The 11,020-nt window shown below is 39.4% G+C and overlaps 1 protein-coding gene across 1 annotated transcript; it reads right to left on the bottom strand.

Annotated features, from left to right (window-relative positions):
* Window positions 1–769: 769 nt before the first annotated feature.
* On the bottom strand, window positions 770–2,720 carry LOC142550563 (zinc finger BED domain-containing protein RICESLEEPER 2-like). The gene is made up of 5 exons (XM_075659636.1): window positions 2,652–2,720; window positions 1,615–2,601; window positions 1,247–1,559; window positions 1,047–1,180; window positions 770–969 (listed from the first exon to the last, which is right to left on the bottom strand). The coding sequence occupies exons 1-4, from the start codon at window positions 2,718–2,720 to the stop codon at window positions 1,083–1,085; spliced, it is 1,467 nt and encodes a 488-aa protein (XP_075515751.1). The 3' UTR covers window positions 770–969; window positions 1,047–1,082.
* Between the last annotated feature and the right edge of the window lie 8,300 nt (window positions 2,721–11,020).

An 11,020-nucleotide genomic window follows, 5' to 3' on the forward strand; every position in this document is an offset into this window, starting at 1 on the left:
GCGCTGTCGAGCAGCGCTCGGCACCTCTCGTCAGCGCCTGCCAAGGGCGCTCGGCAGGCGCGCGTACCGCGCGCAGAACCGCGCACGGGTCCGCGCCTGCGAGCAGATCCGCGCGCAGGTGCGCGCTTGCTACTGTTCATGCGCAATTTTTTTTCCTTTCTTTCGATTTTCGTCCCTTACATGTTCCAACTACTCGTTTTAAGTTCGTTCAACATATGATGAACTCTTTTCGAGTTTTATTCAGAACCACCGAACTTAATATTCGTTCATTAAGTTTCGTTCTTCGTTTCAAATTTTTCCAATCAAACACATTGATTTATTTGCTTAATTTTCATTCATTAAGCATCAAAATTCCAACAATTGGGACTAGCATTACCCGATATTTTCAAGGCACAGATGGCTACTCCTACTTGCTTTCTTATTAAATTTTGAGTATGATACGGACTTTCTATTTTTGGCTCATAGACATTTCAATTCTCCAAAGTATATTGATTCCATTCAATTTTTAAACCTTAGTGCATGGTAATAGAAGTTATTTAATATAAAAAATTTAAGTAATATGTACCACAAACTGGTTCTTGTAAAAATACAAAATAAAACATAAATTATTTCAAGTGAAGAAAAAAAAAAACACCGTCTGCTATAATATACTGAGATATGTGAGTATATAGCTAACATTTCTAATAATATCCTCACAAGTTTCTCATTAAGAATGTGTAATGTTGTGATTATGTGTAATAGAATTTTAGTTGTCTATGTGTAGTATTAATTTTCAACACAATAATTAGATAAATATTCAAAACACATAATGATAATAATAACATTTAATTCAAACACATAATAACAAAAGCTATTCAAAAAGTCTTCAAACATAACAAAATAATTTTCAACTTTCAAGTGACAATAATCAAGCTCCACTTCTGTCTTCTGACTTCTTCATTGTTCTACATTTGTTTGTAGAAGTCAAACCTTTAAATAACATTTTCAAGAAAAATAAGAAAGGCTGAAAGTTTTCAAAAATTATGAATTTATAAAATTTAACTTACTTTTCAATACTAGGTATCATATCATTGTTAGAATCATCAATCATCCGTTGCAACATTGTTTGATCCATCATCCTCATTTATGAATAAATTCATAACATTTTCAGTCAAATCATCCAACCTCACTCCTGTAGTTTCTACAAAAATAAAATATTAGTAAAACAGATAACTTTAAAATGAAAATAACAAGAAGAATCACTAACCTTTCTGTCCAACTAACCAATCTCTACAAAAAACCAACGCCTCAACAACATCAGGCTTCATTTCACTACGATATTGGTCAAGTATCCTACCACCCGTGCTAAAAGCTGATTCAGAAGCAACTGTAGAAATTGGAACACTCAAAATAACTCTGGCCATTTGTGCAAGTTCAGGATACCTAAATTGGTAAGCTTTCCAAAATGCAAGAACATCACAATTTGAAGATCTGTCAATTTTCGGTTCATCCAAATAAAGATCTAATTGACTCTTTTGAGCTCTATCATTTAATTCTGTTCTTTGAAATGTGTCAAATTCCTACATCATAAATTAAATGTATTGGTAACGAAAAGTAAAAAATTATCATAAATACCTTCAAAACATCCATGCATCCACTGTTTGAATTTAGAGGAAGAGAAGCATTATCATCAATGCCACTGTGAGAACTCGTAGATGTGTTGCTACTACTTGATTTAGAAGCAAGGCCCATATATTCCTCAAACAAAGAAACTAATTTAGACTTCACCAGACTTAATTCGTTACTACCATGTCCATATAACTTGTTGTAACAAAACTCAACAAACTGCATCTTGAACCTCGGATCAACTATCACAGCAATGGACAACAAAATGTTATATTCTTTCCAGTACTTGTCAAATTTCTGAAACATCCGATTGGCCATTGATCTCATGAAATCATCAGAGCTTTGCAAGGATTGACTTAATGTCAATTGAACCGTAAAGACACGAGGAAAATAAAGGTTGGCAGTAGGATATTTCACCCCAGAAAACAAAGTTGTTGTCTCATAGAAAACCTCAAGAAATTTGCATATTTTTTCAGCTTGAACCCACTCGTCAACCAATGGACAGTGTGTGAAATTAGTATCAGTCAATTTCAAATGATTAAAAGCATGTCGATAATAAATGGCACTAGAAAGCATCAAATAAGTAGAATTCCCTCTAGTAGGAACATATTGCCTTAGTGATTTCTTAGGATCCAGCGAAGTTTGGGTAACAGATTCTACAAACTTTTTCTTTCTCACTTGACAGCCTTTTACATGCTTTACACATTCACGAATCTTATCAACAGAATGATCAATTAGTTTCAAACCTTCTTGGACAATTAAATTGAGAATGTGTGCACAACAACGAACATGCAAAAACTCGCCACCATTCACTAATGAACAATTTAAACTAAGATGATCCCTTAAAAGGCCAACAAACACATCATTTGCAGCGGCATTGTCCAACGTAATTGTGAAAACCTTTCTCTGAATTCCCCAAAGATTGAATAAGCTATTGATTTTATCACACAATGCAATACCAGATGAGGTGGAGACATGTAAGAGAAGTTGATAATCCTTTTTTGCAAAACCCAATTAGAATCAATGAAATGCGCTGTCAAACATACATAGCCATCAGTGGAAATAGAAGTCCACAAATCGGAAGTGAAACAAATTTTTCCAGGGCATGAACGCATTTCTTGAGCTAGTCTATTGTATTCATTTTTATGCATCTTGAGAATATCAGCCCTTGCGGTGTTTCTAGTGAAATGATTGACTTGAGGTTCCAAATATATAAAAATTGATCTAATTGTCTCATATTCCACAACCTGAAACGGTAAATCATGTCTCACAATTGCTAATATTAGCAACTCTCTAAATCTTTCTTGGCTAAACTTTTGTGACCTTATGGCAAGACTTTTATCGCCTTGTTCTAACAAAGCCTGAGCAATATCACGAGTTCTCTGTCTAGGACACTGTTTGAGAATATGGCGTTGGAGATTACCTGTCCCCATGATACTGTCTGCTTTGTACGTAGTCCCACATGTTTTACATTTTCAACGCTTTTCTTCTCCTTCTACTTCTGGAAGCATCTCAAAATATTGCCACCATTGTGATTTTAAAGGTCTCTTTCATTTAACACTTCCGGAGGCCCGGCCTTGCAAGTTATTACCTGTTTCTTCATCAACATCTAAATCCAACACACGTACACCTTCCACACTATCCTCCTCGTGAACAAGATCAATAGGTTATGAACTCATTCTATCAATAAAAAGGCATAAAAATATTATTAGTTACAAGCAAAAAATTAACAATTCCTTCAAAACAAGTAACAACCTGAGAAAAATAAACAAGGCATTGTATAAAGATATTGATTGTTATTTGTTATATAAATCTTTGAACAAATCTCAGCACATACTTGAAATCATATTGGTCAACTCGAGATTGTCTTATTTGTGTTTGTCAATTGTCATTGACTAATACAACCAAAAGGAACTCCATATACACCTATCTTTTCTTTCTTTCGGTGTAAAGGAAAGTTTTAAGTCATAAGACATCCTGTTTTGGACCAATATATTCAAGTCATATCACTCTTCCCCTTTTTTTCCTCCAAGAAAACCCACTTTCACAATAATGCATATTATATTACATCTGTTACAAATGAGTCAATCTTTTGATTTTATTTGTTTATTGTTTTTCTTCCAATTAATGTCAAAATATTTTATAGCATACAAGTCTATGAAAGCAGATTTATATGACTTCTTGGAAAATTGAAATGATTTACGAAAATTGCAGCTCATATAATCGAATAATTCAACAAGCATTTACATAGCATACATAGAATAGTAGAGTGGACCATATATATGTTGAAAGCATATAATGAATGCTTTCACAATGAATGCTTTCTGCAATTGCCCACAATAATCCATAATCGAATAATTCAACAAGCATATAATCGAATAATTCCAATGAATGCTTTCTGCAATTGCCCACTCAATTCCAGTATGCAATTGCCCACTCAATCCAGTCTTCCAATATACTCAATCCAGTCTACTATTCTATGAAATGGATAAGCATACCTGTAATGAATGCTTTCTGCAATTGCCCACTCAATCCAGTCTTCCAAGGACCAATATTTCTCGCTGCTCTGCTTTTGCAGATGAAAAATAAGGCCACAACCACTACGAGTAAAAAAACAGCGCACAAAATTCCAAGCAGAAGCTTAAATGAAGCGGATTAGCCGTGAAGGGTTTCACTTGGACTCTTGAGTGAGAAGCGGAGAAAGATACGTCTGGAGGCTGGACGAGATGAGAAATGAGAAGCCAACAACTACAAGGGTTAATCTTTAGATACATTAGAGAATTAATGGGTTGGGCTTTATTTTAGTTTAGAAATGAGAAACTCTGGGCCTAGAAAATAGTTGTGTAAATTGTAAAACTTTTTTTTTAAATAAAACATGATGGGTCGGGTGGGTTCGGATCACTGGGTGACCTGATATTTTTTCCAGGTCAACCCGGGTCAACCCGAACCCACCCGGAAATTTTTTTTTAACGGGTTTCATTCGGGTCCGACCCGTTTCAACCCAAACCCGAAAATCATAAACCCAAACCCGATATTTTTCGTGTCGTCCCGTGTCGGGTTAGCGTGTCGGGTTCATTTTTGACACCCCTACGTCAAGCGACTAAGAATCATACCAGTGGCGATAAATTCAAGGTTCAGAGTGTTGATTCCATCCGAAGATCAGATGTTCACTTCCCAGATAGTGAAGAGATTGGAGCTTCAGTTACAAAAATATACGGCACATTCAGATTTGATAGTGCTACCGTTGCAGGAGTTCGACATTACTCTGGGTATGGATTGGCTTTCATTGAACGGAGCTGTCATAGTTTTTCGACAGAGGTCAGTGTCTGTCCGACCGCCCAGTGATAAGCCGTTTATTTTTTAGGCAGCCAGACACCAGCAGATGCCGCACGTCATTTACTGCATGTGTGCGAGGAATTTTGTGAAGAGAGGCTGTCGGGCATTTTTGGCCAGCATTGTATCAGTGTCAGAGCCAGTCGATCAGAAGCTAGAGGACGTTTGATCAGAGAATTCTCCAGTGTTTTCCCTGGCGATGTTTCAGGCATTCCACCAGACAGAGAGGTGGACTTTTCTATTGAGCTCATGCCAAGTACAGTGCCGATCTCTACGGCACCCTATCATCTAGCACCTGCAGAGATGAAAGAACTGAAAGACCAGATACATGATTTGATAGATAAGGGTTTCATTCACCTTAGCTTTTCTCCATGGGGCGCACCGGTACTGTTTGTCAAGAAGAAAGATGGCAGCATGCGGCTTTGTATCGACTACCGGGAGCTGAACAGAGTCAAAGTCAAGAACAAGTATCTGTTGTCGAGGATCGAGGATTTTTTTGATCAGCTTCAGGAAGCATCAGTGTTCTCGAAGATAGATCTTTGATCCGGATACCATCAGCTGAAAATGAGAGAGTCTAATGTGCATAAGACAGCCTTCCGGACGTGTTATGAGCACTATGAGTTTTTGGTGATGTCCTTTGGTTTGATGAACGCGCTAGCGATCTTCATGGATATAGTGAAGACATTGGAGCTTCAGTTACAGAAATATACGGTACATGCAGATTTGATAGTGCTACCGTTGCAGGAGTTCGATATTATTCTGGGTATGGATTGGCTTTCATTGAACGGAGCTGTCATAGACTTTCGACAGAGGTCAGTGTCTGTCCGACCGCCCAGTGGTAAACCGTTTATTTTTTAGGCAGCCAGACACCAGCAGATGCCGCACGTCATTTACTGCATGTGTGCGAGGAATTTTGTGAAGAGAGGCTGTCGGGCATTTTTGGCCAGCATTGTATCAGTGTTAGAGCCAGTCGATCAGAAGCTAGAGGAAGTTTGGTCAGAGAATTCTCCAGTGTTTTCCCTGACGATGTTTCAGGCATTCCACCAGACAGAGAGGTGGACTTTTCTATTGAGCTCATGCCAAGTACAGTGCCGATCTCTAAGGCACCCTATCATCTAGCACCTGCAGAGATGAAAGAACTGAAAGACCAGATACATGATTTGCTAGATAAGTGTTTCATTCACCCTAGATTTTCTCCATGGGGCGCACCGGTACTGTTTGTCAAGAAAAAATATGGCAGCATGCGGCTTTGTATCGACTACCGGGAGCTGAACAGAGTCAAAGTCAAGAACAAGTATCTATTGTCGAGGATCGAGGATTTTTTTGATCAGCTTCAGGGAGCATCAGTGTTCTCGAAGATAGATCTTCGATCCGGATACCATCAGTTGAAAGTGAGAGAGTCTAATGTGCATAAGACAGCCTTCCGGACGTGTTATGAGCACTATGAGTTTTTGGTGATGTCCTTCGATTTGACGAACGGGCCAGCGATCTTCATGGATATCATGAATCGCGTGTTTCAGCCATACTTGGATCAGTTCTTCATAGTTTTCATTGACGATATCCCGATCTATTCGAAGAGCAAGGAGGAGCACAGTCAACACCTGAGGACTATAGTGCAGACTTCGCAGGACAGATGGCTGTATGCCAAGTTCGGTAAGTGTGAGTTCTGGTTTGACAGAGTGGTATACTTGGGCCACATCGTATCTCAAGAGGGTATTGGGGTCAACCCCAGTAAGGTCGAAGCAGTAAGAGATTGGCCAGTGCCTAAGAGCGTGACAGAGATCCGTAGCTTCTTAGGATTGGGTGGGTACTACATGAAATTAATTCAGGGCTTGTCTTCTATTGCGGTGCCTATGACCGCCTTGACGAAGAAAAATGCCAATTTTATTTGGGGATCTGAGTGCCAAGAGAGCTTTGACAGACTGAAGCTAGCATTGACCACGACACCAGTTCTAGCTATTCCATCAGGACAGAGAGAGTTCGTGGTTTACACAGATGCTTCGAAGCTCGGTTTGGGCGCGGTTCTGATGTAGCATGACAGAGTTATAGCCTACGAGTCTAGACAGCTGAAGTTCCGTGAGAATAATTATCCGACTCATGACCTCGAGCTAGCAGTAGTGGTATTTGCCCTGAAGTTTTGGAGACACTATCTGTATGGGAAAAGTGCAGGTGTTGGAAACTTAATTTCGGAAGTTTGATAAATAGAGCGATTAAAGATTGAAATAACTGATCAAGAAGACTGAATAGAGCTGATCCAAAATATACGCAAAATATATTAGTTGCCTAACTGGAGATTAGTGCGCAGACAAGGCAACTGAACTAAGCTAACTGAAATGTGTAGTCAACTGGATGATCAGTTGGAACTGATCAGTCTTAGTGCAATCAGTTGTGAGCTATTAGCGTCATCAGTTAAGGAATGTAACTATCAACCGAAAACTGTACAAAAGCAGACTGTAACATGTAGTGGGAACATCGCATATCAGCAATGCTACAATGTATGACTAGTCAGAAGGATATTGACGTGGCAAACAACGGATACATAGATTCAAACACATTCATTGTTACCGTTTGAAGCAAAGACTATAAATAGCCGTGAAGAGCAGCTGAGAAAACAAGTGACACATATAACCAAGTTGTTGTTCTGTTGAAATTCTCACTAAGCTTTCTGTTCATACTTAAAGTTTTCAAAAGCTCACACTTAGCGTATATATTCATAGCATTCAAAGGCTATACATTGAGCTTACAAGCACAAACATATATTGTTGTATTATTCGATCTTAAAGAGATCAGTTGTGCTAAGTAGTTTCAGATCAGTTGAGAACTGATAAACTATATTGAAACTAAGAGTTTCAGTTTGACATTGTTAAGTCCAAAACTGAAGGGGGTCTGTACAAGTCTTGTATTGATCAAAGTTTTTTAGTGAATATCCTATCTTATAGATAGAAGGGGTGACATAGGAGTGATTGAAATCTCCGAACATCCATAAATCTTGAGTCTCTAAATTTCAGTTATATTTTATCTGTGAGTCAGTTTATTTCTGCACTTTCATAAGTTAACTGATTGGTATTGACATAACAAGATTTTCGAGTTTAGTTTATCACTAAACTGACTTCATCATTCGAAAAGGTGATATAATTGTCGAGTATTTATTCAACCCCCCCTTCTAAACACACTTTCACCTACCAACCGATCCTATCAAGTGGTATCAGAGCAGTTGAATCTTGTTCCTGAATATTCCTATCTACAAAATCTGATCATCATGTCTTCCTTCAACAAAATTCCAATGTTCTCAAGAGAAGAGTTCGATGACTAGAAGATTAGAATGCAGGCTCATCTAGCTGCACAAGATGATGACATGTGGTATGTCATTACTGACGGACCCATGAGAGTACAGAAAGCCAATATTGTTGTGGCCATACCTGATGGTGCACCCCATCGTATTGAAAAGCCAAGAGAAGAATGGACAGCAGATGACAAAAGATAAGCAAATTTGAACAATGTGGCCTAAGATATCTTGTACAAAACACTGAGTAAAATCACTTTCAGCAACATAAAGATGTGCAAGACTGCAAAAGAAATCTAGGATAAGCTAATCCAGCTCGAAGGAAATGAGCAAACCAAAGAGAATAAACTCTCAGTTGTTGTTAAAAAATTCAACAACATCAAAATGAAGATTGGTGAATCTATGCACGATTATGATGAAAGAATCAATGGCATAATGAACGAATTGAATGCACTTGAAAAGGTGTATTCAAATAAAGAAGTTGCACTAAAAGTTGTTCGAGGTCTTCCCAAATAATGGGATGTTAAGACCATGGCCATGCGAGAATAAAAGGACCTAAATAAGGTCGAACTTCATGACCTATTTGCTGATCTAAAAGCCTACTGAGTTTGAGCTACAAACGAGAGAAGGAGAACCTTCCACACCAGCAGCTACAACAGCTCTTAGTGCTAGTCAAAATGGAACCAACTGGTTCAGTTGAGAAAACTACTGATCAGTTAAGCAATGACGCAATGTCATTATTTGTCAAAAAATTTGGAATATTCATGAGAAGAAATCGAGGCTCCTTTCAATAGACAATATTAGATGAACAACACCAAGGAAGAACCCAATGCTTGCTACAACTATTGAAAAACTGGACACTTCATTGCTGACTGTCCTAAGCCAAAGAAAGATAGTCGAGTATCAGCTGAGAAGGGAAATAAATCTCATGAGCACAGTAGAAGAACCAAAGATGATAAGAAATCATTCAAAAAGAAACACGAAATTCTTCTAGGTGAGGAAAGTAAATCCAAATGGGCTGAATCTGATAGCGATGAATCAGAACCTGAGAGCTTGAGAAGCTCCAGTGATGATGAGGAAGTCAAGTGTCTGATGGCTGATGAAACAGAACTAGAATCAACCAGTGAGCATATATTCAATTTTAGTTCAACCGACTTTACACGTGATGAATTTATTTCTACATTACATGACATGGTCAACGAGTATCACAAGCTAGCTCTCTCAGTTGAGAAGGCTAAAGCGAAGCAAACTGACTCCAATCACGATAAAACTGAAACTGATGAATTAGTTGAACTGTTGAGTCTTAAACGAGAGATTTCTGAGATGAATGCTGAAAGAATTCGGACAGGGCAGACTTCTGTCGATCAGTTACAGAAGTGGGGATAGAAGGATGAGGCTAAGGGCTAGAGACTGTATATATAGTTGTGGACGACATAGTCAGATATAGAGACCACCTATGGGTTCCTGACAGTGATTCCCTGAGAGAAGATATCTTGAGCGAGGCCCACAGCACCACGTACTCCATCCATCCATGGAGTACGAAGATGTATAAAGAACTTCAGAATCTTTATTGGTGGCCGGGCATGAAGCGGGATATTCTGCGTTTCGTCTACGAGTGTTTGATATGCCAGCATGTCAAGGCCAAGCATCAGAGGCCTGCAGTGAAGCTTAGACCACTCCCTATTTTCGAGTGAAAATGGGAGAATATCGCCATGGACTTCGTGACAGGGCTTCTGAGGACTACTGAAAGATTTAATGACATCTGGGTGATTGTTGATTGGCTTACTAAATCAGCTCATTTCCTACCGATCAGGAAGACTTTCACCATGACTCAGTACCCAGAGCTACATATAAGAGAGTTAGTCAGACTGCATGGGATCTCACTGTCCATCGTGTCAGATAGGGATTCAAGATTCACGTCTACATTCTAGAAGAGTCTTCACCAGGCATTGGGTACTAAGCTGTTATTCAGTACTGCCTTCCATCCTCAGATAGACGGACAGTCAGAGAGGGTGATTCAGATTCTGGAGGACCTACTCTGATCTTGCAGGATCGACTTCCAGGGTAGCTGGGAGCCGAAGTTACCTCTCGTGGAGTTCACATACAACAACAGTTATCAGGCTTCTATCGGTATGGCTCCATACGAGGCACTGTACAGGAGGAAGTGTAGGTCGCAAGTGTATTGGGATGAGGTAGGAGAGGGCAGAGTTGGGGCCGAATATTGTCAGGCAGATAACAGAGTTAGTGGTCAGGAATTGAGACAGGATGAGAAACGCTCAGAGCCGTCAGAAAAGTTATGCAGATCAAAGGCGCAAGATCTCGAGTTCGCAGTAGGGGATCATGTTTTTGTGAAGCTCGCACCGATGAATGGCGTGATGAGGTTCGGGAAGAAGGGCAAGCTCAACCCTAGATTCATTGGACTCTTCGAGATCCTAGAAAGAGTTGGGACACTTGCATACAGAGTTGCATTGCCGCCAAATCTTGCAGGAGTTCATAATGTGTTCCACGTCTCTATGCTGCAGAAGTAGATGTCGAATCCTTCACATGTGCTGAACTATGAGCCACTTCAGCTGATACCGTACCTGTAATTCGAAGAGAGACCTACTCAGATTTTGGATAGACAGGAGAGGAGGCTCCGGAACAAGGTGATCCACATGGTCGAAGTCAAGTGGCTGAATCATTCCGAGGAGGAAGCTACTTGGGAGACTAAGACCGAGATGAGGAGTTGCTACCCGGAGTTATTCGGTATGTTCTAAATTTCGAGGACAAAATTTTATTTTTAAGGGGGAGAGAGTTGTA

The sequence above is a fragment of the Primulina tabacum genome, chromosome 7 (assembly GCF_025594145.1).
Source record: "Primulina tabacum isolate GXHZ01 chromosome 7, ASM2559414v2, whole genome shotgun sequence".
In the NCBI taxonomy this organism is placed as follows: Eukaryota; Viridiplantae; Streptophyta; class Magnoliopsida; order Lamiales; family Gesneriaceae; genus Primulina; species Primulina tabacum.

Bases quoted from the DNA above. Each gene is read 5' to 3' on its own strand.
- LOC142550563 (XM_075659636.1), bottom strand. From the start codon at position 2,720: ATGCGTTCATGCCCTGGAAAAATTTGTTTCACTTCCGATTTGTGGACT. The intron at 2,602-2,651 runs GTATGTTTGACA...TTTGCAAAAAAG, and splicing joins CTATTTCCACTGATGGCTAT to GATTATCAACTTCTCTTACA. The intron at 1,560-1,614 runs GTATTTATGATA...TTTATGATGTAG, and splicing joins GATGCATGGATGTTTTGAAG to GAATTTGACACATTTCAAAG.